Here is a 27917-nt window from a genome sequence, read left to right as displayed (position 1 = left end):
CATGGAAGAGGAGACAGCAACCGACGCAGGACCCAAGACTTTGTTATTCACCTGCCAGCAGATTACCCAAATGTAATGACTGCAACAGTGAATACACTCGAACATCTACATTTATGGTAAGTGTACACAACTGTACTTTTTACTTTGACTGAAAAAAGGAATAAAAAGTATATTGGAAAAAAATATATATATAATAAAAAGAAATTTGCCAAAAATGAACATTTCAGGATCCACAACTCCTATTTCATGGACATATTGTCCTGCAAAGAGAGATCTTAACGGCTGGGTAGCTACACCTTTTTTCAGATTAGTGTAGAAAGTAATTTGAGTATGTGTTTTGGATTTGTAAGGTAAATTTAGCAAGTTAAATTTTATTTTGTATGCTGCTAGATACAGAAATAATAACCCAGTGCTTTTTGTAATTTAGTAAATGGTGAGCAAGAAAACCGAATACAGAAAGGAAATGGATATTTTCAAGTGCCACCTCATACACCAGTTATTTTTGGTGAAGCTGGAGGACGGACCTTATTCAGGTATAACTTTATAGAATGATTTTTAATGGCATTGCCCTTAGGAGTGGGACTGCTGGTAGTTTCCCTGACTATGTGTGATTTACATCTAATGTTTTACATGTAACAGTTTTACTGTTTGTAAGCATTGTACTCCTTTCAACTCTTGTGATGTCTTCCACAGCACTGTCTGTTGGTGTTGGATTGTTTATTTTTGAGTAGATGGTTGCCTTCTCTTTGCTGAACAGCTTGTAGATCCTCTTGTTTCTGGTCTTGGTGATTTTCATATTTTTTTTTCCTGGTTGGTGTGAGTAATAACTCCCCCACAGTAGGGCATCATCTTAAAATGTTTAGAGAAACAAGATATAGAGTTTACTTATTTGTTACTGTAATAAATCACATTTTCTAAACTTGTACCATATCATATTTTGTTCTCAGTGCCCCAGAAAACAAATATCTGCATCCTTTGATTTGTCAACCATTATAGTCGTATCCTGCTTTCTGATGCAAAATAATAATTTAGCTTATTCTCTGGCTGTTAAATTAGCTGTTAAGTGATTTTTGAAGACACTGTTGTGTATCTGGTGGCATTTACATTCTTATTGTCTGTACTGGTAATACTGAGTAGATGTAAAGCAAGTAATATAAACGGACGGCACAGTGGTGCAGCTGTAACATTGTCACCTCACAGCAAGAGGTTCTCCGGTTCATTCTCAGCTGGGGTTCCTTTTGTGTGGAGTCTGCATGTCCTCCCTGCATTCGTGTCGGTTTCCTTCGGGTGCTCCAGTTTCCTCCCACGTTACAAAGACATATGTCTGGAGCATTTCTCCCAGGCCTCCGCTGAAAATTGTCTCGTTCCAAGTCGGACTTTCCCGGTTAACAAATGTTAAATAAAATATGCCTGAAACACACAAGACAGAATGTAACAGAGTCCAGGGAAAGTTTCTTTTCTGCAGGCTTACAAGGGTATGCCAGTGTCTGGGCTCACCTCTCTGTCTAGTTACTTCATTGTTCAAGCTATAGACAGTTGCTTTACTACTACTAGTAACCTCATTGATGAAGTTAGTAAACACTTTCTTTGGGTATTGTATCTATGTAATTCTGTGACTTTGCTGCTGTGGATTTTTTTTTTCACCTATAGTATAGTCAACACCTACTTTACCTTACAAACATCCAGGTGGAGCTGAAAACTGGCATCTCGAAAACCTCTTCTCATGGTAAGATTCTTTTTGCTACACACTGATTTTAATCTGCATTAAGTAAGGAGAATATTTTGAAAGACTTCCATAAACTTAGACAAATCTTTTTTCTTTACCGAGGATCTTTGTTATTGTTCTTTCTTTTCTGTTCTTCGTGTTTCACTGTTGCAGTCATTACATTTGGGTTATCTGCTTGCAGGTAGCCCTCAGTCGGCCTGATTTACAAAGTCTTGGGTCCTGCATCGGTTGCTATCCCTTCTTCCATGACGTCAGGTCGTCAGGGGTATAAAACATGCAGCCGAAGCCATTACATTGGTCTTTCTTGCCGTGTGTTGCCCCAAGCAGAAGCAGTTCGCAAGTGCCAGTCAGCCGACTCCTGAAATTTTCGTTTTCGAGTTTCAGAACTGAAGTCTTCAACTAAAGCTAAGTACCCTGTTGGAGAAACTTTTTCTTGCTCCTTTCTGATGTCAGTAAAAGTTAATAATTGCATTACTTGTGGAAAGCAAATACCTCATAAAGATTTTCATTCGTACTGTATTCCTTGCCTAGGCCCTGACCACGACGTACCTTGCTGTCGGTTTTGTGCTTTATTTAATCAGCGCACTATCCAACGTCAGTATATTTTCAACTCTAAATATTTCGGTTCTCTGTTTAATTATCCAGAAATGTCGTCGGTTAGCCATTCGACGACCGGGATTCTGCAAAAACGCAAAGATAATGACAGAGACAGGCCGCCGAGGTCCAAAACTGCCGACAACGCTTCTCCTAAGCCAGTCACCAATTCGCCGGTACTCGGTGAGGCGCTTTCGCAGCCCCTGATACCCGCTACTTCTCATTTGCAGGCCTCTACTGAGACCCATTCGGAGTCCGGTATGTCGTGAGATGCTTTAACTATGGAACCCGTGGATGTCTCTACCTTGGATGGGTCCGGAGCCGCTGTGCAGGCACCAGCTTCTGAGGGTGTATTCAGGCCTACGGACTCGCATATTAAACCGACGCCTCTTTCTTCTCTTAGGCCTAAATCTCGAACCATACCTAAAAAAAACGATGCCCCAGGCCACATGCTCAAGCCTCTATGCCTAAAAAACAAATGATAAGAATGGCTGAAGATCTAATAACTCTAATCAGGGGTAGCCAACCCCCTTTTCTAAAAGGCCTAGGACTGAAGTGATTTATGAATCTTCTGACCAGATTTCTGTTTTTTCTGATTCTTGTGATGGTCTGGATTTGCCCTTATCTACTTATGAGGATTCTGATGCAAAGGACTCAATTCCCTCTGCTTCCCCTCCAGAGGATTTTTCTTTTGGGGAAACCTTTAATACTCTAAGGGAGCATTTCCACTGGGAAAGCCAGAATTTTTCTGATTCAAGAAAGAGGCTTAGGGATTTCTTACTCCTACCTCAGCATAGGCCTTATTCCTCCTGTACTAGACATTGTTGATTATGCTTTTTTGGAATCTAGTTTGGCCCCTGATTCCTTGCCTCCTGCTCCCAGAAAACCAGAGAGAGATACTACAGGGTTCCTGAGTCACACAAGTTTCTTTTTAAAAATCCTGTTGCGTATCCAGAGACTGTTTCACAGGGGCCCAAGGGTATTAAGGCTTCTACTGCTAAAAATCCTACCCCTTCTAATAGAGACTCCAGGGTAAGAAGGTTTACACTACTGCAACCTTGGCCATTAGGGCTTTAAATTGCCAGTTTCATATGTTAAAGTATTAGCAACATGTTATTGGATTGCTTAAACAGAAAGTGATGTTGATTCCTGACTGTGTGGAAAATAAAGAATTACAGGATTTAATGCATTCTGCTGAACAAGTTGGAAAACATACTTTGCAATGTGGTTTTGATTCATTGGAGGCCTCTTGCAGGGCCACTTTTACTGGGTCTGAGCTCAGAAGGCATGCTTGGCTTAAGGAGCAATCTTTGCCTGATCATGTTAAAGCTAAATTGTTGGATGCTCCCTTAAATCAGGACCACCTGTTTGGCAACAAGGCTGAGGAAGTTCTTAAAAAGATGGAAGATGAAGCTAAATCTATGCAGACTGTTAAAGAATTCATACAAGTTCAGCCTCCTAGATTTAGTAGGCACTGGCCTTCTAAGAATTGGTCCTTTCCAGCCCCTTCCAGGTCTTCTCAAGCCAAACCCAGACACAGCAAAAACCCCAGGTTTTAGTCCCAGGGGACACACAGGACTAAGCAGTGGGGGGCCTCCACTTCCAAATCTGGGAGTAATAAGACTCCCTCCTATGGTAAACTGTCCCAATGACTTCCTTTTAAAATTTCCAAGGACTTGCCAACTGGCTGCCCCTTTGGGGGGGAAAGATTGCTCTTCATGCAAAGAACTGGGAACTCATTACCCAGGACAAATGGGTTTTAAATATAGTGTCCCAGGGATATAGATTATACTTCCATAGGTTGGCATCACCAAGTAGGTGGCCGGACCTACCCCCAAATCAGTGGGCAGAGGCCCAGAAACAAGTACTTTCTCTCTTAAGCATGGGGGCTATTCAACTGGTACCAGAAGAGGAAAAGGGACAAGGATTCTATAGGTTCATAGGTTGATACTAGGCTATCTGCCCTAGGGCATTTATAAGCCTAGCCAGAGTGTGTTTGGCTTTCGCCAGCCTTTTAGATTAGTTGACTGTGCCTCTGTATAGTAGGTCACAGAAGATAGCCCTTTTGAGGTTAGTTTACTGTGCCTCTGTCGAGTAGGGACATAGAAGAGATCCCAGGGGTAAACCTACGATCTCCCATCCACTCGTCAAGATTTCTCTTGAAGAGGGTCATTGAGGGACTCTGCTTAACATGGATTGGGATTTTGTTCCAGAGTGAGGGGAGCCTCTGGGATATGAATCTGTCCCTCCAGCATGTCCTATTTATTTCTGTGCTGAAGTTTAAGTCCCTGGAGCGTGTAGCTCTAAGGGATTTGGATTTCCTGAGATGGAACATGTCCATTAATTCTGGGTTGGGCATGGCTTTATACGTCAGGCACAGATCGCCTCTGAGTAGGCGGTAAGCAACTGAGTAGAGCTGGAGTTTCTTTAGCCTAACTGCGTAGGGCATCTGTTTGAGTCCCTTGATCCTCTTGGTGAGGTACTTTTGGGGTCTTTCCAGTTGCTGCAGGTGTTGGGTAAGGTACATCCCAAATGGGGCTTTGTATTCAATTATGGGCCTGATGAGTAGAGGGGCACAATGACCTCTCTTGATCTAGATGTGAACCCTTTTGTGATAAGGTGGGCTATATAGAAGGTCTTTCTAACCACTCTGGCAACGTGATTGTCAAAGGAGAGATTGCTATCTCCTTGGGTCCCCAAATCCCGAATTACTTCTTCCGTACTTAATGGATTACCACCTATGTGATAATTTGTGGGCACTTTGTTTTTCCCAAAGGGGATGACTATGCACTTTTTGGCATTTAGCTTTAGGCCATGGTTCTGGCACCAGTTATCCGTCTCTGTGAGACTCTTTTGGAGGATGCTTGTGTCAGTCGGCGAGTCGATTATGGCCCCCAGTTTGCAGTCATCTGCGAACTTGGTCAGCCATAGTCCTCCCATGTTAGCCTGTACCTCAGAGAAATATATACCGAACAAGAAAGGTCCCAGGACTGAGCCTTGTGGGACACCTCTTGTAACTGGTTTAGAGTCTGACATGGCACCTGCAATTCTGACCATGTGGGTTCTATCCCTGAGCCAGTTTGCAACCCATCTTGTGACATAGGGGTTGATATTTAAGCTGGTGAGCTTATTTATGATGCCCAAGTGTGGTATTGTGTTGAAGGCTTTTGTGAGGTCCAGGTAGGCTGTGTGGACTACCTTCCTTTCATCTATGGCCTTGGTGACTGTTTCAAAGAAGTCAACCAGGTTCAAGAGGCAAGATCTGCCCTTAAAGCCAAATTGGGTAGGATCCAGTGTTTGGAGGTTCCCAATGTCTTTGTTTATGAATTTCATGATGATACGCTCCATAGCTTTGCAGGCCAGGCTAGTCAGGCTTATAGGGTGATAGTTTCTGGGGTCCGTTGTGGCACCACCTTTGTGGAGTGGGACCACTGTTGCTGTACGCCATTCCTTGGGTACATATCCTGTAGTAAGGCTGAGATTGAACAGTGACTTTATGTGAGGGTTCAGTTCTTCTTGGAGTTCGTGTAAGATGCAGACCGGGACACCATCCGGTCCCATTGATGCTGTGTTTTTCGCTTTAGAGAGGGCAGCTCTCACCTGTGCATCTGTGATGTCAGGGAGGCTATACTCTGTTGGGATAGACATTTGCTCTTTTGGGGGGGAAGGGGGGGAGAAGTTTGCACTGCGAACTTGTCTGCCAGGATGTTGGCAATGTCTGTGGGTTCAGTGTATTTTTTGTCATTTTGAACTTAACTCCGAGCATATCTGCCACCCAGGTTCCTGACATAACTAAAGAAGGCCTTGTGATTATCTTTAGCATCTTGTGCAATTTTTCTTTCGAAGCTAGCCTTAGATGATTTTATGAGGGATCGTGGTTTCTTGCTAGTACTGATCAGAGATGCCTTCCCTTTTTGGGATTTTGCTCTTATCATGTAGCAGTCAAGACTTTTCCTGGTACCCAGAAAAGACAATTCATGGTGTCCTATCCTGACCCTGTCTGCTCTAAACACCTTTCTGGAGATTCCAAAATTCAAGATGCTGACTCTTCAACAATTACTTCCTATGCTAGGCAAAGATGCCTGGTAGGCAACACTAGATTTAAAAGAAGCATACCTGCACATCCCAATCAGGGAGTCTTGCAGAAGATACCTACGCTTCAAAGCAGGCTACGCGCACTGTCAGTTCTCCGCACTGCCCTTTGGCTTATCTACTGCGCCCAGGGTATTCACAAAGTGCTTAGCTCCAGTTATTGCATTTTGCAGGCAAAGAAATATTCAAATATACCCATACCTGGACGATTGTCTAATTCAGGCAGAAAGCCAGGACATACTTTTGAATCATCTGGCCTTTGTAGAAAGGGTTCTAACTTGTTTGGGGTGCACCATAAACGAAAAGAAATCACACCTGGTACCCTGCCAACAAATTATATTCCTGGGAGCAAGCTTGAATACAACTTCCCAGATGGCCTACCTCACGCCAGAGAAACAAATTCATTTGACAACCTACTTCAAACAAGTGGCCACAAAGACCCTGCTATATCTGCAAGACAAATACTGCAAGCCTTGGGGTTCATGGCCTCCTGCATTCTTCTAATTCCATATGCAAGACTGCGTATGAGGAAACTACAGTGGTATCTAAAAAGCCTATGGTGTCCATTCTCAGGATCTAGAAGTAATGATTCTTATCATACCTTGCCTACGCCTAGAGTTCCTTTGGTGGGCAGAGGCTTGCCACCAAAACAAGGGACTACCTTTCACACCACCCCCTGCCACCCAAACCCTAACAACAGACTCATCAGACTATGCATGGGGGGCTCACCTGGCAGGGAAGTGCATTCAGGGCAAATAGAACCCCCAAGTCAAATGCACCTGCATATCAATCAAAAAGAAATGTTAGCTGTACAGAATGCTCTGACAGCCTTCATGGGCCACATTCTTCCAGGACAACTAATGGTAAGGACGGGACAACACCATTGTTATGTGGTACATAAACAAGCAGGGGGGGCACACATTCTTACCCGCTCTGCAGACTAGCCATGGCATTGTGGAACACAGCCTTGAGCTACCAAGTGAATCTACAAGCTCAATTCCTGCCAGGAAAGTTAAATACACTGGCAGACAGACTAAGCAGAAACCTTATGGACCCACACTAGTGGAAACTGGAACCAAGGATTTTCAACATGTTGACAAGCAAATGGGGGAGCCCAGATATAGACCCGTTTGCCTCTCCCCAGAATTACCAGTTGGACAAATTTTGCACAAGGACCCCCCACAAACAAGCCTGGAAAGTGGATGCTCTGTCCTTCAGCTGGAAAAACCTATCAGTCTATGCCTTCCCCCCTCTGCCTCTGCTCTCCAATGTACTACTAAAAATCAAACAGGACAAACCAAGGATGATTTTAATTGCTCCAGACTGGCCGCTCCAACACTGGTACCCCTTCCTGCGCAGTGTGTCATGGTTATCCCCATGGCACCTGCCGCAGACTCCTTCTCTGTTGTCTCAACAGGAGAACCAGATTCTGCACCCTCAGCTTTTAACACTGAACCTTGCTGCCTGGCTAACCCTCACAGAAAATCTGAACAACTGCTGGTAGCATTTGCTGCAGGGGCAGAGGGGAAGGCTATTTCAAAGCAAACTATTTCTAAATGGATAGGCCATTGCATTCATTTCTGCTATAAGCACCATGGAAAACCTATCCCCCAGGAGATCAGAACTCACTTCACCAGGGCTGCATCTATCTCTACAGCCTTTCTCAGAGGCATCCCTACCAGGGACATCCTAGAAGCTGCTACCTGGAGTTCTGTACATACTTTCACCAAGCATTACCATTTGCCAATTTTCTCTAAATCCAGAGCTGGCTTTGCCACTGCAGTCTTGCAGGGCCTTATAGCTAGTCCTGATGCTATCTAAATTCCTCCTCCCAACCACAGCTTTGGGAATCTACCCAAATGTAATGACTGCAACAGTGAAACACGAAGAACATAGTACAGTTGTGTACACTTACCATAAAAGTAGATGTTCGAGTGTATTCACTGTTGCAGTCCTGGTTACCCTCCCTCCAACCCCCTAACTTCTTTTGGTTATACCTCTACTTTCCTTTACTATGCTTAAAAGCCTTTTTGGTGTATTTGCTTTTTTGTTGGAGGTATTTCATTGTACTTTTATATTTAATTGCTCCCCATTAGGGGGGCACCTGACATCTGGGGCAGGAAAAACTGATGTTATGGCATCGGCTGCATGTTTTATACCCCTGATGACCTGACGTCATGGAAGAAGGGACAGCAACCAACACAGGACCCAAGACTTTGTTAATCAAGCCAACAGAGGGCTACCTGCAAGCAGATAACCCAAATGTAATGACTGCAACAGTGAATACACTCGAACATCTACATTTATGGTAAGTGTACACAACTGTACTTTCTGCCTCCTAGATGCTGTGGGGCTCTGATGCTATTCAAGCCTATAGTGATTTTTTTGTTAACTTCCAGGTAACACCCATGACTCCTTATGGCGTCCAGACTGTTTTTTTTTTTTTTTTTTTGTTTTGTTTTGTTTTGTTCTGGCTTCTTTAAATGAATTACCAACTAATAATCGGCAGAAATTGAAAGGCAAGGACTTAATTAACAAAAATGAATCAAGGTTGTTAATCCACAATGTCCTGCAGTAGAGGCATTAATCACTGCTTGCCATTTATTTTTCATATTTTCATAACCGTGATGCCTACATTTTATGGAGAAGTATCGTCTGAAATGCCATGGTGGGAGAAAGGAACATTCATTGTCAGATGTCCATTTATATCCTAGTATACTGGAGGTAGTTCTAGTTGTTTGTTAGTAATTATGAAATTGAGAGATATTTCTATATTTATTTAATACTTCAAAAACACAAGTAACTTGTACACTATTGCATGGCATCAGGTGAAACCTTAGATTTTGTTGAAGAAAACTGCCACTGATATTTGCATTGAACACCACATCTGAAGAGATGTTCATTGTTAGTTATGTTGATAATTATACAACTAAACATATGATCAGATGTCTGTTCCATCCATTCTCAACAGATGATTCTCCGGATCCGACTTCTGATCTGACTTTGGCAACTCAAGACTTTGGATTAAATCTCAGGCTTCTTCCCTTTACCATAACTCCCTGCATACCCTAACATTACCTCAAATCATATTTACTGCTCCTTTGCTACAGATACAGATTTCCACTGCTCAGGTGTGGGCTTTTACCAGTGAGGTTTTTTTGGCATTTCTTTTATCAGATATTTTTGGATAGCTATAGCATCTTATCTTGTAACTTTGTGCCCATCCTTATTTATTATTATTATATATTTATTTATTTTAGATTTGTTGTTATTGTACTGGTATATAAATATCTCCATAAACATGCAGGCAGAGGAACTTCTTGCTCTCTTGTGAAAGCTTGTCTGATTAACAAAACTGTTCTAACAATATATGTCTACATTGTACTTTTCCAAGATATGACAATTTGTGAAAGTTTAGCAAAAATAAAATTCTGTGTTTGTGTGGATTATAATATATTATAGTATTTATGGAAAGACTTTGAATGCATGGACTATTATCACCATAAGAATACTTCTTACTGATAACACTGTTGTTTGTATAGTTTTAAGAAATGCTATTGTTCCCAAAATATTTACATTTGTTTATATTATTTTTTTTAAGTTCATGTTTTAGAAGGTGTACTGGAATGCAAGAATGTGTATAGGTTCTTAGAGGTGTGGCATGCCACATCACATAGGTGTTAATGAGTTAAAAGAACTTGGGGGTCACATCTGGTAAGTCAGCATGTCCCCAAAGACAAAAGACATGGATGTCTTGTCCATGTGCACACTGAAATGTCTCTAGGATGAATTAAGCAGGAAAATTAATTTTTGTTTTCATAGCCAAGGATTGTTGTGACGACAGGTTATTTACCCTTATTGGGGACTCCTTCAAATGTTGATGATTTTACAGCATGTCTAGCCAGTAAGGAAAAAACCCAACTGCAATACAACTATCTAATTTTTTCTGATCTAACACGTTAGCAAGATTTCAGTTGCATTCCCATTTTGTCTTTACTGATGTTCATCGTGTTTCACTGTTGCAGTCATTACACTTGGGTTATCCTCCTGGAAGGCTACCCGCAGTCGGCCTGAATTCCAAAGTCTAGGTCCGGCGTCAGTTGCTGTCGCCTCTTCCCTGACGTCAGTGCGCCAGGGGTATAAAAGATGCAGCCAACGCCATTTTCTAGTCTTACTTGCCGCGTGGTGCCCGAAGCAAAAGCAGTTCGCAAGTGACGGTCGGCCGACTCCTGAGATTTTCAAAAACGAATTTCAGATCCGAAGTCTTCATTAAAGCGAAGTACCCCGTTGGGGAAACTTTTTTCTTGCTCCAGTCCGATGTCAGAAAAAGTTAACAATTGTATTTCTTGTGGGAAGCAAATACCTTATAAGGATTTTCATTCTTACTGTATTCCTTGCCTAAGCCCTGATCACAACATTGCTAGCTGTCAGTTTTGTGCTAGATTTAACCAACGCACTATTGAGTGTTGGTACGATTTTGCCTTTCATTACTTTGGCCAAAGATTCAATTATATAATGCCGTCGGAACAGCCGACAACCAGAGTTTATAAAAAAGCGCAAGGAAAAAGAAAAGGACAGGCATCTGAGGTCCAAAACTGACGACGAGGCTTCCGCTAAGCCAGTCACCGGTTCTCAGTGAGGCACTTTCGCAGCCCCTGGCACCCACTACCTCAGAGCCACAGGCCGCTGACGACTCCCACATGGAGCCAGCTAGGCCTCTGGATACTCAAGGTATTGGACACTCTAAAATTATTCCCGCAGATGGGTCTGGAGCCGCTGAGCAGGCATCGGTTTCTGAGGGTGTTTTCAGACCTACACAGTTATATGTAAAGCCTACTTCAGCTTCCAAAGCAAAGACTAAAGCAGTTCTAAAGACAAAGAAACAAGTACAGCATTCTCCTGGACAGACTACCATGCCTAAAAAGCAGATGCTCAAAATGGCCGAAGACCTAATTACCTTGCTCAGGGGTTCCCATCCCCCTCCTGACAAGAGGCCTAGGCAAGAGATAGAATATGAATCTTCAGATCAGGTTTCCATTTCCTCTGACTCCTCATCTGAACAGGGATACTCTCTTCCTCCTTACGAGGATTCTGATGCTGAAGAATCTATCCCTTCAGCCTCACCGCCTGAGGATCATTCTTTTGCGGAAACCCTGCATACCATGAGGGAGCACTTCCACTGGGAGAGCCAAAACTACTCAGAATCTAAGAAAAGGCTTAGAGATTTTCTTTTACTACCTCAGCACAGGCCTTTGGCTATTCCTCCTGTGTTAGACATTGTAGATGTAGTTTCAGACTCCGGACTTTCTCCTGACTCTTTATCTCCTGCCCCTGTTAAACCAGACAGATACTACAGGATTCCAGATTCACATAAATTTCTTTATAAAAACCCTGCTGCTGACCCAGAAACTATTTCTCAGAGTCCCAAAGGGATCAAGGCTTCTGCTGCAAAAAACCCTATCCCCTCTGATAGAGATTCAAGGGCACTAGACAGATGGGAAAAAAGGTTTACACTTCTGCTACTTTGGCTGTGAGGGCTTTAAATTGTCAGTTTCATATGCTTAAATATCAGCAATACTTAATGTCACTGCTAAAACAGAAAATGTTGTCAAATTCTGATTGTGCAGAAAATAAGGAAATACAGGATTTATTGCATGCAACTGAACAAGTGGGAAAGCATACATTGTAATGTGGTTTTGATTCTCTGGAGGCCTCCTGCAGGGCTGCAGTTACGGGTTCTGTCATTAGGAGGCATGCTTGTTTAAAGGAACAGAATCTGCCTGATCATGTTAAAGCAAAATTATTAGATGCTCCATTACAGCATGATACCTTATTTGGTGTTAAAACAGAGGCGGTGTTGAAGAAAATGGAGGACAAAGCGAAATCTATGCAAACAGTAAAGGATTTCTTACAGGTACAGCCACCCAGATTTAGCAGGAACTGGCCTACAAAGAATTGGTCCTTTCCAGTGTCAGGCCACAAAGAGGCAGATACAGATGCCCCAGAGGCAGATCCCATCCCCAGGGCTCATACAGGCCTAAACAGTGGGGTGCTTCTACCTCCAAAGGAAGAGAAGACAAATCACAGCCATACCGGAAACAGTCCCAATGACTTTCCTCTGCCAGCACCAAGCACTTATCTTTTGGCAGCCCCCTTAGGGGGAAAACTAGCACTTTTTTCTCAAAATTGGCACATGATCACCCAGGACAAATGGGTCTTGAATATAGTGTCCCAGGGCTACAGATTCCACTTTCACACCCTGCCAAGGGCAAAAGGTATGCCAGACCTGCCGCACAATCAACGGGCAGAGGCATAAAAACAAGTTTCATCCCTCATGGACATGAGGGCCATTCAGCAAGTACCACAGCAAGAGCAGGGACAAGGATTTTACTCAAGACTTTTCTTGGTACCCAGAAAAGACAAAGCCTGGAGACCAATACTGGACCTGTCTATTCTAAATACATTTCTTGATGTTCCAAAATTCAAAATGTTGACTCTGCAGCAGCTTCTGCCCATGCTGGGCAAGAAGGCTTGGCTTGTAACTTTGGACCTAAAAGAGGCATACCTGCATATTCCAATCAGACAATCTTGCAGAAGATACCTCAGATTCATAGCTGGCTCAATGCACTACCAATTCTGTGCACTGCCCTTTGGCTTATCTACTGTGCCCAGGGTCTTCACAAAATGCCTGGCACCAGTAATTGCATTTTGTAGACAAAGGAATTCAAATATATCCTTACTTGGAAGATTGCCTTATTCAAGCAGAGAACAAGGACATTCTACTAAAACATCTGGCGTTTGTAAAAAGATTACTAATTTGCCTAGGGTATACAGTAAACGAAAAGAAATCAAAACTAGTACCCTCTCAAGAGATAATATTACTGGGTGCAAGCTTAACTACAACACGCCAAACAAACAAAGGCAACTGACTTCTTACTTCAAAGTGTTGGCAACAAAGACCCAGTTATCTGCAAGAAAAATTCTGCAGGCTTTGGGCTTCATGGCATCCTGCATTCTGCTAATTCCATATGCCAGACTGCATATGAGGAAACTGCAATGGTATCTAAAAAGTGTTTGGACTCAACATTGTCACAGCCTGGAAACATTAATTACTCTCATTCCTTGCCTGCAACAGGAGTTTCGATGGTGGGCACAGGCCTGTCACCACAAGGGACAGCCATTCACCCTACCCACAGCCAGGCAGTCAATAACAGATGCTTTAGATTATGCCTGGGGGCCCACATGGCAGGAAAATGTATTCAGGGCACATGGCCCACAAGCCAAAGGCATCTTCATATCAATTAAAAACAGATGCTAGCTGTTCAGAATGCCCTGACAGCTTTCAAGGATCTACTCCATCCAGGACAACTACTGATAAGGGCAGACAATACTATAGTCATGTGGTACATAAACAAACAGGGAGGCACTCATTCCTACCCCCTCTGCAGACAAGCCATGACTTTGTGGGACACAGCATTGACTTATCAAGTACACCTGCAAGCATAATTCCAGCCAGGAAAGAAAAATACTCTGGCAGATGAACTAAGCAGAAACCTCACGGATCCCCATGAGTGGAAACTGGATCCACAAGTCTTCAGCATGATAATAAAGAAATGGGGATGCCCAGACATAGATCTATTTGCCTCCCCTCACAACTGCCAACTACAGAGATTCTGCACAAGGACTGATCACAAGCAAGCACGGAAAGTGGATGCTCTATCATTCAGCTGGAAAACCCTAACAGTATATGCCTTTCCCTCTCCTCCCCAAGGTACTCCTAAAGGTCAGACAAGAGAAGCCAAAAATGATTCTGATTGCTCCAGACTGGCCCTGCCAGCACTGGTACCCAATCCTAAAGAGCTTGTCTCAAGGCCCAGCCCGGACATTGCCTCTGATCCCTCATTTACTGACCCAACGAAACAATCAGATCCTGCACAGCCAACTCTAAACCCTAAATCTGGCAGCATGGCGGATAATGTAGCCATTCAGAACACACCTCTCTCTAAAGCAGTGATGGATGTTATTTTGGAGGCCAGGAGGCCCAGTACCAGAAAATCTTATGCAGACAAATGGAAAAGATTCTGTGCTTGGAACCAGGCACAAGGAATTGACACGTTTGTACCAAATATTCCTCAGATTTTACAATACCTAACTGAGATGCTAGACAAAGGCCTATCCTTTTCATCAATTAAAATCCATGCCTCTGCCATTTTAGCTCATTACAATACGGAACCACCAATTTTTTCACATCCGTTGCCAAGACAGTACCTCAGAGGGGCCAAAAACATAAGACCTCCAAGGAGAGCACCAATACCTGCATGGGTCCTCAATTATGTCTTGGAAAAACTCACACTGCCACCTTTTGAGCCAGCCAATACAGCTGAAATAAAGTTCTTATCTTGGAAAACAGCTCTGCTCCTAGCAATAACCTCTGCAAGACAAGTCTCAGAGTTACAGGCACTCATGGCTGTGGAACCTTTTATCATTTTCCATCCAGACAGGGTTTCTCTGAGGACGAACCTGACATTTATGCCTAAGGTAATGTCCAGTGTCACCCTTAACCAAACCATTCATTTGCCTACTTTTTATCCAAACCCACAGAATAAGGGTGAGAGACTGCTGCATTATTTGGACATACACAGACAGCTACGCTTCTACTTGGACAGAACTAAAGCTTTCAGAAAGACTGAGCAACTCTTAGTAGCATATGCTGCAGGATCACAAGGAAAGGCCATCTCAAAGCAGACTATTTCAAAATGGATAGGCCACTGCATTCGTTTCTGCTATTGACAACATGGCAAATCAGTGCCTAAGGGCATTAGGCCACACTCAACCAGAGCAGCAGCCACTTCAGCAACCTTCCTCAGAGGAGTACCAACCAAAGACATTTTAGAGGCTGCAACTTGGAGTTCAGTGCACACTTTTACCAAGCACTACCACTTACCTCTCTACTCTAAATCCAGAGCAGGCTTTGCCACTGCAGTTCTGCAGGGCCTTATAGCGTCTCCTAATCCTATTTAGACCCAGCCACCCAACCTCAGCTTTGGGATTCAACCCAAGTGTAATGACTGCAACAGTGAAACACGATGAACATAGTACAGTTGTGTACCAACCATAAATGTAGATGTTCGAGTGCATTCACTGTTGCAGTCCAGGTTACCCTCCCACCATCCCCCTATTCTTTGCTGGGACTTATCTGTACTTCTCTATCCTGTACAACCTATGTGGTGTATTTGCTTGTCGATGAAGGAAATGTTTATTTTTGTGCGTGCATACTTATTGGCATAATTTTCAGCCTACCAGTTTTGGGGCACCTGACATCTGGGGCAAGAAAAACTGAAGAAAATGACGTTGGCTGCATCTTTTATACCCCTGGCGCACTGACGTCAGGGAAGAGGCGACAGCAACTGATGCCGGACTTAGACTTTGGAATTCAGGCCGACTGTGGGTAGCCTGCCAGCAGGATAACCCAAGTGTAATGACTGCAACAGTGAATACACTCGAACATCTACATTTATGGTAGGTACACAACTGTACTTTTCACTTCCTAAAATGTATTGCAAGACAGAAAAGGTGATCAGCTTGTTGACACCAATTATGTTTGGAGTAATTTCATGAGTATAGTATTACCCCTTCACAAAAGTGAGAATCAGTTTCTGCAGGAATTGCTTATCCCGTTATGCAGAAATTGCTAAAACTTCCATATCGTAGGTACTGAGTGACTAATGATTAAATTGTTAAATTCCACATTCTTAAAAATGTCAGCTACTTTAGGAAACAAGTTGGTAATCCTCAACACATATTGCAGAACAGATTTTAGGCATAGAATTCTTTTGATATGGTATTTCTTGTGCCAGAACTCAGAATTTATAGAGAATTAATGATTGTGCCTCCTCCCACCTGGCATTTTAACAGGTGTTACGCTGCTCAAAATAGTTATTCTGTGAATTGTTGATCATCCATCCAGTGCAAGATGGCAACACAAATAATGAGCCTTTTCTTTTTTCCCCAAATATGTTTTATTAAGTTAAAACTTAGCAGTATGGCTGGAAAACTTGAACAGCAACACTCAAAACAGACAATGACTATGTACATAAAACAAGTCTTTATAAAAATAACTATTTATACCATTTACAAAACTTTGCAAAGTGAACATCATTTAGGTAAATAAAGGGAAAACCTCTCAAATATCTTATCGCCAAAGACAGGTACTGCAGTGGTATTGGCATACGTTTTCTGTATAATAATTTTAAGGAACCTAAAAGGAATGACTTCCATACATATTGCAATGGAGCATAAAGCAAAAGTGGTCAGAAAATGATTTTTAGTATATTTGCCCGGGATTGTATAAAGTCAGACTGATTTTCCCGTGAATTGACAAGGATAGTGTGTGATCTTATAGACTCGTAGGTGTGTACTAGGCTAATGACCACTGAGGCCTTTTTAACCATAGCCAACTTTCCCAAATCTCTGACAAGTTCTGGTACCCTTAGTAGTGCAAGCAGGGGCTTGGGAGATGAAACATTTACTAGCAGCGACCTGCAAGATGAACCATTTACAAGCTGTCTATGTCTAGTAGAGACATAGGTGCTAAACCAGGGGTGAATTTACAGTTCCCCATCCAGTTGTCCAAGTTATACTTGAGTTGGATTAGGGGGTACTCTGCTTCACACGACCTGTTCGAGGACAGGGCTAGTCTCTGGAACACATAACCTGTCTGTCCAGCAGCTCTTCTGTATATCACAGATAAAGTTTAAGTCTTTAGAATGGGTAATTCTAGTATGTTTGTTTTGCAAAAATGGAGGAGGTCCATCAGTGGGATCTGACAGTGCCTTGTATGCCAGACATAGATCTTACCTTAACAACTCGTAAGAACCCAAATACAGGGATAGGGCTTTGCGGTAGTGTGTATAGGACTTTGTTGTTTATGCCATGTATTCTTTTAGTGAGAAACGTCTGCGAGTATTCAAATTGTTGGATGTGCCTGGTTAGGTACATACTAAAAGGTGTGTTGTACTTAATGATAGGTCAGATGAGTGCCAAGTACAACCAAACAATGACTTCCTTGGACCTGCATGCCATACTTTTGTTTATAAGTTGCATAATGTAGAATGATTTCCTCATTACCATAGACACATGATGGTCAAAGGCCAGATTGCTGTTTCCATATATTTATATACAAGGCTAATGACCACCAGGGCCTTTATATTCTTAAGGTAAAAATTAGAATCCTGTCTACGAACTAAACACCTTCTATCGGGTTAACTCTTAGGGATGTGTTCTTAATATGGTAGTTAACAGAAGTGTCTGACTTTCTGACAGATACTATTATGCATTTCTTGTCATTTAGGTTTAGTGCATGGCTCTGACAGCAGTTATTTATCTGGTGGGAGATTCTGTGACTGCTCCTAATTTGCAGTTATTTGCAAATTTTGTCAGCCAGAGGCCCTTGACATTGGCCTTGACTTCAAAACAGCAGATACCAAAAAGGAACACTCCCAGGACTGATCCCTGAAGGACTGCTGTGGTGACTGGCCTCTATGTAGAGGTGGACTTCCCAATTCTAACTTCCTGGGTCTTGTCTATAGACCAACTGGCTATCCACCAGGTGATATAAGGGTTCATACTTCTTGAATTTGTCCCTGAGCCGGGTATTGTATCACATGCCTTGGCCATGTCAAGGTAGGTAGTGTAAACCATTTTTCCCTCACCCATTGCTTTGGTGACATTCTCAAAAAAGTCCACCAGGTTAAGTAGGCATGACCTGCACTTAATGATAACAAACTTGGTTAAGTCCTATGTGTGGAGGTTTCCTATGTCATCATTGATCATTTGTAAGATCTTTTTTTTTCATAGCTTTTCATGCAAGACTAGTGAGACTTATGGATCTGTAGTTTCCAGGGTCCATAGATGGCCAACCTTTGTGCAGAGAAATGATGTTTGCCATTTTCCAGTTGCGACGCACAAAGCCTGTTTGGAGGCTGTGGTTAAATAATGATTCCAGAGAGCCTAATAGATTGTGCTTCATGCTATTTAGAAGACAGCCTGTGATATTGCTAGGCCCTATTGATGCAGTATTGTTGGCCTTAGAGAGAGCATTGAGGACATGTTCCCTAGTGATAATTGGAAGAGTTATATTTGATGGTATTTCCTGATTGGAGTCTGAGGAGGGGGAGAGAGAGATAAAGTTAGAGCTGAATTTGTCATTAGGTTTTCTCTCTCTTCTAACACAGTGTAGTTGGCTTCATTAACATTGAACTCTGCATAAAGTTGTGTATTGCCTTTGAGGCTGTGGATATAAAGAATGCCTTGTGGTTGTTCATGGCCTGGGAGGCCAGATTTACCTCAAATTTGGTGTTGGTAGAATTTGTCCTCTGAGCTTGTTTGATATAATCAGATGTTCATCATTTACACTAACTCAGTAGCATATGGGTTCTTTGTCTGCAAAAACCTCACACTGGCAGCTTTCCAAAGCTTAGAATCCCCTCCTCTGACTCTCTCTGATAGGGGATTGGCTTAGCCCCTCCAGTCAGGGGATTGGCTTAGCCCATCCAGTCAGAGGAAGACTAACCCCTGTCACAGAAAATCAGTTGTTCTGTATATTTTGCTGCTAGGACTGACTTAGCTGAATATCCTCAGCAGTCTGCACTGTGGATTACAGCTTCCAGACTTGGATAAGATCCCTTTGGGAACTTCCTTTCCCCTTTATTATTATTATATGCTTTTGATTTGTTTCTGTTTTATTTAGAAAAACAAAGCAACCAAAATATATAATCTGATTCTGTCATTTCATTCATTCCTTAACCAGTGGGTCTTTGATCTGACATAGGATCTGTCTTGGCCGCTTTTACCACACTCCTGGATCCAGCTCTCGAGTTCCTCCCTTTACCCACAACCCCCCACTCTCCTGGTTCACCTCGTATCTCGTTTGCTGCCACATTGTTTGGACGCAGATTTCTGCTCTCAAGTAATTGGAGGATTAGAGATAGTCTTATATCCTTCTTTTAGTGAAAACTTTCTGTAGTTAGTTGATTCCTCCTCCTTCCTTTACTCCAGTTTCATATTTACCTTGTACTTTCTCTCCCTTGTCTTCATATGCTGTCTCCATTTCCTGTCGTAGGCCTTCCTCCCCATTTAGGGTATTCTTTCATACCATTGTTGGAACTCTCTCCTTTATTTACCCATGGTTAGGGTACTTCTCACTTACCATTACTAGTAATTTTTTTTCTATTTGGTGCTTTAGCTAACCCCCCAAAAAAGTAAAGTATATATCTGTATTAGATGTTTTCCTTTCTTCCTTAAGAGTAGTTAGATTCTGATAGTTCACGAACCTACAAGTTTTAAAATGTGCACCTGTTGTAGACATAAAATCCTTAACTCAGATGCCAATGTGTCTATTGTCTGGGAACTGCTCATTTGGACTTGAATTGTTCGGGGCTCAATTCCTGAGCCTTAAATGATAAGAGAAATGAGCTTGTTTTGAAAGGTTCATAGGTTAGTACTAGGTTACCTGCCCTTTCAGGCCATTTTAAGCCTAGCCAGTTACCCAATGTGAGAATCAAACCCTGTACCTTGTGTCTGTAAGGGTAAACACCTTAACCATTAGGCCAATCTCCCATTAGGTCCTGGGAAGGGGTATCATAACACCACCCATCTCTCTTTTAAGGAGTTCTAGTATCTCTCTCTAAAGGAGACATCATCAGGTGGAGATCTTGGGGAACTGTTTTCCTTGAGGCTTTTATAACTGGCCATGCTGCTTTTGGATAGTTCCTGTGGCTGATGAATTAATCAATCTTGTCTCATACTGAGCATGGAAGGAACATTGTACAACAGAACCTATCCCTGCGAGACGTGACAAGTTTGTAGCCTCCATTAAAGATGGGGCCCACTGGAGCAAGGGAGTCTCTGTAGATGCCATGGTGGTGGCAGCAACCACCAAGAGAGAGCTTGCATTACAGGGCTTGTCTGTACACCCTCCTAATAGAGAGCGAAGGGCGTCGGACTGGTTTGGCAAGCGTATTTATGCCTCAGTGATATTTGCCCTTCATTTGCTGAATTATTTGACTCATTTTACTAGACTGCAAAAGAATTTTATCAAGGAGCTTTCCAAATCTCTTTCGTGGTCCAGGTTTGTGGAGGACCAGAAGAAAGCTTCTTCATAACTGACCACCCTACAGTCCATCTCCAGTGCATTCCTGAGGTTAATCTCGCATAGAGTTTGAGGGTACCTCTAGGATTGTGGGTTCAGACATAACTGTCAGAAGGTATGCCTGGATGTGCTTGTGTGATTTTACAGAGCCCTTCAAGTCTTCATTTATCTGTGCTCCTTTTGCTGGATCGTCTTTGTTCGGTCCCAAGGTTAAAGAAACACACTCTAGAAGTGAACAAGATGGGATTTGTTTTTCTACTCCTCAGAGATCTTTCTCCAGGAATCAGCGAAGTAGTAGAAGGATGTGGTTCCGTAAGTCCCAAGGGCCTTTCCAGGAGTCACAAAAAGATAGTTCCTCCTGGGGCAGAGGAGGCACTCTAATGAAAGACATTGTCCTCACACCAGAGGTGGCCTACAAAACCAGGGCTTTAGACATCCATGACGGACCCTATCAGCACTTCTGAAGGATTACCCAATTTCTGCACTCTGGAGGCAGCCAGAAGCCTGGGCATCAATCACAAAAGAGACTCGGGTGCAGAAAGGCATATCCAGCGGTTATTTTGTACCATTTTCTCAAATTTCCCCTACAAAAATGAAAAACATCCCCAATGTTCCAGCCAGTCAGAGGGAGGCAGCAGCACGGGAGACAGAAAAGCTGCTAGAAAAGAGTCATCCAAAAAGTACCCCCAACAAGGATCTGGAACTTACTAAAGATTTATTTTAGTGCCAGAGCAGACCGGGGTCTTGACACCAATTCTGGATCTCAACAGACTCAACCAGTATGTAAAATATCCAGAGTTCTGGATGTTCACGGTTCAGTCCATTTTACCTCGTCTACAAAAGAATGATTGGATGTGCTTGGTACATGTTCAAGATGCGTACTGTCATATCAAAATGAAGGGATGCTCAGGAAGATACCTGCTATTCTGTCTGGATGGCAGCCATTATCAGTTCAGAGCACTGCCCTTTGGTCTCACCACAGCCTCCAGGGTATTCACTAAATGCATGGCAGTGGTAGCATGTTTCCATAGCTAGATTACTGGCTCCTAACTGCCCCATCAAAGCATCCATTGACTCAGTCACAGTCAGCTACACCAAATCACAGCTTACTCCAGCACAGGCCCTGGAGTTCATATGGTGGTTGTCTGGAAACAACCGACCAGATAGCTTCATTTCCTGTAACAAGAGTTCACAATCTCTGATCTCAGGTCATGAAGGTAATTTCACTTTCCCATCCCACAGCAAGGGTAGTCTTCCAAGTGTTAAGATTAATGGCAGTCCCAGTAACTGGTCCCGTTAGCAAGGTATCGTATGCGTGTCCTTCAATAGACTCTCTTAGTGTAGTAGTCTATATTTCTACATTCTCTGAGCGACACAGTTAAGATTTCCAAAGTTTGCAAGAAGTACCTTTTCTGGTGGATACATTCAAAAGAAGTATCTGAAGGTAGTCCTTTTGTTTCCTCAACCAGTAGCCACAGTCACCAGGGACACCTCCCAAATGGGGTGGGGGGGGTGTTATTTCTTGGGAAGGACCCAGAAAGAGGCCAGTTTGCGCATCAGTGTCTTAGAGATGAGAGTTGTCCTTCTATCATTGCTGGCCTTTCAACATATTCTACCTTTGGGGATGATTGCAATACATACGGACAACCTGTCAGTAGTTTGGTATATCAGCAAGCAGGGGCGAACCAGATCTTACCTGTTATGTTGAGAAGCAATTAGTGCATGGCAATGGGCGAGCTCTTCTGTTCGTTTTTCTTTTGGCAATGCATATACCAGGGAAAGCCAACATGCTTGCAGACAGAATAAGCAAGTCCATTTTAATGCCTCATGAATTGTCTGACCATCAGTCAGTGGCGGAAGAGATTTTTCATTGATAGTGTCAACCCTGCTGCGATGTTTGTGCCTCTCCCCTCAGCAACAAGTCCAGCAGGTTATTTGTCCTGATCCCCCCACAGGGGGATTAACTGAGAGATGCTCTAGTCCAAGATTGCCCCTCGAGTCTCCTATATGCTTATCCCCCTTTACCATTAATCCCCAAACTGCTACAGGGAGTATTCCAGTTGAAGAGCACAATCATCCTCATTGCACCCTTTTGGCCTTGATAGTTTTGGTTTCTCTTCCTCTCGCCTCATCTTGTTTATCCTCCTTGGATACTGGATCCACATCCAGACCTTCTATCTCACCCGACAGATGCACGACATCCAGATATCAACTGCCTCAAGTTAATCTCATGGTTTCTCCAGTTCCAGTGATAGCTAGACAGTCCAGGCTTTCTTCCCCATTTCAACAGATTCTTTTATCCTTTCAAAAACTTTCCACTAGGAAAATTTACAAGAGTAAATGGAAAAGATTTTAAATCGGGACTGTTCAGAGAGGTTCGGTTGCTTACTCCACCCCAGTCTTAGCAGTTCTTGATTTTTGGCCTCCATCTGGGTGAGTTGCTCTACTGTCAAAGTACAGCTAGTGGCTATTTCATATTTTCATTCAGGAGAGAATCACTCTTCCCTGATTTTCTCAAGATTATGCAAGGCCGTCCTCAAAGGTACTTTTCTGCTTTGGTCCCCAGTTAGAGATCCTACCCCTCCTTGGGAGCTGACAATCCTCTTACAGGCTTTTACCTGACTTCCCTTCACACCTTCCACTAAGATTGAGCTCAGCTTTCTATCTTGGAAAACAATCTTTCTGGTTGTTATTACCTCTGAACTCCAAACACTTTCTGTAATCCGCCATAATTGATCTTTCATAAAAACAGTCTCTCTATGCACAAACCCTTCCATTCTACGTAAGTTAACTTCCAAATTCAACTTGGGTCACATCAATTTACCCATGGTTTTCACAAGTTTCTCAAACAAAGGTGAATATATGCTGCATCTTCTGGATGTACTTGGGCAGCTGAGGTTTTACTTACACAGAACAAGGAATCTCAGAAAATCTGATCAATTGTTTGTCTCTTTTTTTCCAATAAGAAATTGGATAAAACAGTTTCTAAGGTGACTGTAGCCAAATTGTTAACTGACTGTATATCCTTTGTGTAAAAAAAAAAAGTTTACCTGTACCAAAGCCTCCCAAAGCACATTCCACGAGGTCAGTAACCACTTAACTGGCCTTTTGGTCAAGAGCTTCCCTAGATGATATTTGGGCAGCTGCCACTTCGCCCAATGCTCATACCTTTATTGCTCATTACAAGTTAGACATACTGTCTGGAAATAGGGCAGTATTTGGTTCTGCTGTACTCCGGGATATCCTTCCATGAGGACCATGCAAGGTTCATCTGGCTGAGAACTCTGTCTCAATTGAAGAATGAATGAAAATGGCAGCATCAGATACAAAAGTTAAGTACTTGCACAATGCATTTGTGTCATCCATTTTCATTCTTCAACTCCCCACCCTCAAAAACCCCCTTCCCTATATCCTAATGAGCCCTAAGGGATGTGTTTTTTTAGAATGCATCTATTCCCTGCTTTGAGCTCCAGCCTTTCTGTATGTCTTATCTTGTTTCCCTTTGTACTACAATGCCAGATATATATCTCTGTGGGGACAGCAAACACGATCTGAGGTAAACCAGGAGAGTTAGGGCATTATGAGTAAAGGGAGGACCTCAAGAGCTGGATCCGTGAGTTTGGTAAATTAAGCCAAGTTGGTTCTGATGTCTGATCCAAGAACCATCAGTTGAGAAAGAATAAAAATGAACAACACAGATGCATTGTTATGCTAAGTACATAACTTTTGTTTAATGTGTTAACTTTTTCTTTCAATATTCTTGCTGTTTACTATTCTGTTAATTCCGACTTACAACTGCCTTGTTTTTATACTTAATGCTGCTTTTAAGTAGTTATGGGTCTTTTCAAAGTGCTCTTTGACTTGTATTGAGAAACTGAAGATGTTCATCATATTGATCACTGCTACAGTGGCCTTAGCTGTATGGGTTATATCCTGCATAGGATATAACAGCTGGCCAACTTCCAAAGTTTCAGGGCACCTTCCATGCACCCAAACCATTAGTCAGCTCAAGCTTATGAGCTGATCTAACTAAAAAGATAGGTTTGGGCACAAAGCCCTTCTTTCCTACCATTGAACAGAGAGCTCCTCTGCAAGCTTTGTAGGATTAGTGGTCAGCTTGTACTGTTCCTTCACTGGGCAGATAAATTCCCTTTGGGGAAAAACTTTCCAGACTAAAATATTATTGTGTAATGTACTTTCCTGCTTACATAAGTTATTTTAAGCTAGGAGTTTGCATTTTACTGGACTGTCACAAAACTTGACTGTACTTTTAAAAGGGAGCGCAAAGTTGAAAAACATTTTTTTCCTGTGGAGAAGAAATTGTTTGTTTTACTTTTGGGGCCTGGAAAAGTGTTTTAAAGTGCTTTTTACAGTGTTGTGTGAAAAAGTGACTTTTAACAATGTTAAATTTTTACGGGCTTTTACTGCATATTTTACACAGGACAGATGCCCCATTTTTGGCTTAACCATGGAACAAACTACCAGTCCCATGGTCTGTCCTTCTTCCAGCCACAAAAGGAAAAAGTTAAGCAAACAGCCTTTCCACCATACCAGGCTAATAAATTCCCTTAGCTGCAGGTGGGTGACTGTACTGTGGCCAAAGGTGATTACTTAGACCACTCATCCTTTACCCTGGATCCCTCTGGTATAGTACCTACAGCCACTATGACCCAGGGATGAGCCACGTCCTGTGCAGCAGATGGGATCCTCTCAGTAGGTAAGGGAGAGACACCCTTGTCAGTCCTGGGAGAGGGAACAGGCAGGATCTCCCTGTTTGGTCAGAATGTTGTGTCCATCCCTGGGAAGCTGCTGCTGCTATTAACATTGTTGCCCCCATTTTTTCCTGTCTAAAAGAAACAGAAAACTAAATATTTATGTATTCCTCCTCAAATTTCCTTTGACAGGAGTAGTCTTCTGGATCTGGCTTAGGGTTTAATTCAGGCTATTGATCCTTCTTATCAGGTAGCTTCTGGTGAAAGAATGAGGGTGTGATGTCCCCACTCTGGACCAGTAATCAGGGAGCCTGAATCCTCACCACTGACAGTGGAGAGGGACGTTCACTTGAAATACAAATGGATACGCTCAGTATTTCCAGATGCAGACCTCTCTGCGTCAAGCACAGTTTCCCTTAAGAGTACACAGGGAACACACTCAGCCTGGGGTCTGGATTTCTCTGTATCTGTCTCTCCCCAGGTCCTCAATAAGGCTGTCCATTGGCACAACTGTGTTTAGCACCCTTTCTGTGAAACCAGTGCTTCATGTCCCTGCCCCAAGTAGCTGACACACACACTCTTTAAGATTTACTTTATACACACACACACACACACATCTGGGAAAGGCTGGCACAGATTACCCGCTGTACCAACTTTGCCCAGACTGTAAGGTAGATTCACCACCACCAGTCAGTTACTGTAAGGCTATTAAAAGGGTATCTAAGTATACTGAGTGAAATTAATATTAATCCAAATGGTAATGTTGACCAAACAGCAAGGTTTCAGGAGTGGCCAGAGTTATCACCAAATAAATGTATGCAAATACGCTCAAGGCTTAAATATTTTTCTAAAAGGACTAGCCACAATAAGACATTTAAATATATTTAATAAATAATAAAAGAACCTGAAAATACTAAATATCTTTTTACAGTAAACACCAGAGTTTGTCACAGGGAATATTTAAAATAGCACTGATGTAAAGTTTCACACAGTTATAGAAAAAACAGTATTTAGCTTGTCTCACTATTTATTTATATTTATTTACGCACTGTCTATTCCTGATTGACTAAAATATGTTCCTACTTACTGAATAGGGGAAGGCAAGATGGGTGAGTAGTCTTTGTTGTCAGATTCAAGACAGAATACATAGTGCTCCTGAGACTTCAGTCTCCTCTAATATTAAAACATTATTTCTGTGCAAAATGACATCACATACATCCGGTCATCTGACTTCTGGTTCCCATGCAACCCCCACTGCCAGAAGCTGTCAGGGTTTAGCCCCTATATGTTACCATACACACAGCTAGAGCATTGCTCAGATGTGGTACAGCTGCTGGAAGTCATAAAACCTTTCCACTCTTCCTACAGGAGCTATAACCTGTTCTCTAGTACATATATTGCCTCTCTGGCTCCATTCAAAACTGTGGGATAATATCTTTATGGCTTAATTCATAATGTAATATCATTTCAGGAATATTTTTTCCAAAGTCAGGCGGATTAACCTTTTTCTGTCCCAGTATATGCTGTTACAATGTATACATTTAATTCAGTTACAATAATACATGTACATTTATTTTCTTTCCAGCAGGGCACACTGTTGATACAGTTTAATACAAGCAAACTTCACAAATACATTTTCAGCACAAGCATCTGTACAACTCAATGTGATATACAAATGACATATAATTATTTTCAAAACTTCAACTAGCTGTACTGGCATAAGTTATACATCCACTGCCCTACTTCTGACTTGGCTGGCTCATATTGTCACAGAGGGCTAGCTGTTTTCCTGAAGAGATGCAAGATTCTGAATCTGGACAGGAAGATGACTGGTCAGATACAGGGTTTTCTCCTCAGATTTATGATTCCGAGTCATAGTGGTGCTCAGCTTCTTATTCTCCCTGTGGGGGGTTCTTTTTCTCTGAGATAATTTACAGAATGTGCCATTTTTTTCAGTAGGTGATCACTGAGGTTCATCAGTCTGTCATGAAATGCTTTGAGCTGTTACAGAAAGAATTTGCAGAACTTTCACCCATTCCTCCAGTTATGTCAGCTTTGGATAATGTGTCACTGCCTGCAGTGTTCCTAATAGCCTACAGCTTTTAAAAAGGCTGATAGAATGCATAAAGTTCCCCGGTCTTTCAAGTTTTTATGCATTCACCGTAAACCTGACAAGCAGCTATAATTTGAGTTAATCCAACTGCTGCTAAACATTTGGTTGATTTCAGTTCTACTCTTTCTGACAAGGATGGGAAGATTATTGATAAGTATGTGGTTGAGTGACTCATTAAAGACATGCAGGTAGGTGCATGTGAGTGTGTATGTGCCTTCTGTGAAGGTTGGGTGGCAGATTGACAACTTGACACTGTAAAAACACCACTGACAATCAGTCTGCAGACCGGTGATCTGCTGTGGTGACCCTTAACCAGGAAAAGCCGAAAGAGAGTTATGGGAAGAAGATGTGTGCTTCTGCACATTTGATTTTCAGAGTTTTGAATTGTCAGTGTAATATGTTATTTTTATTTATTTATTTATTTTATTTTGCATTTGTTGACCGGGATAGTCCAACTGGATGCATGTCCATTTTCAGCAGAGGCCCGGGTAGAAAAGCTCCAAGGGTAAGCAGATACAGCATTACATAATA

General features: G+C 42.4%; 1 protein-coding gene across 1 annotated transcript in view; it reads left to right on the top strand.

Annotated features, from left to right (window-relative positions):
- WDR48 (WD repeat domain 48) overlaps nucleotides 1-27917 on the top strand; it is a 1921140-nt gene that overhangs the window by 1655436 nt on the left and 237787 nt on the right. The window contains exon 15 of the mRNA XM_044066951.1: nucleotides 428-533. Within this exon, the coding sequence (XP_043922886.1) occupies nucleotides 428-533 (106 nt within the window). The remainder of the gene's footprint in view (nucleotides 1-427; nucleotides 534-27917) is intronic.

The sequence above is a fragment of the Protopterus annectens genome, chromosome 3.part1, assembly GCF_019279795.1.
Source record: "Protopterus annectens isolate FY-2018-M chromosome 3.part1, PAN1.0, whole genome shotgun sequence".
NCBI classification, from domain to species: domain Eukaryota; kingdom Metazoa; phylum Chordata; order Ceratodontiformes; family Protopteridae; genus Protopterus; species Protopterus annectens.
The sequence above is the reverse complement of the archived record's forward strand: the minus strand, read 5'-3'. Positions and strand labels throughout refer to the sequence as shown.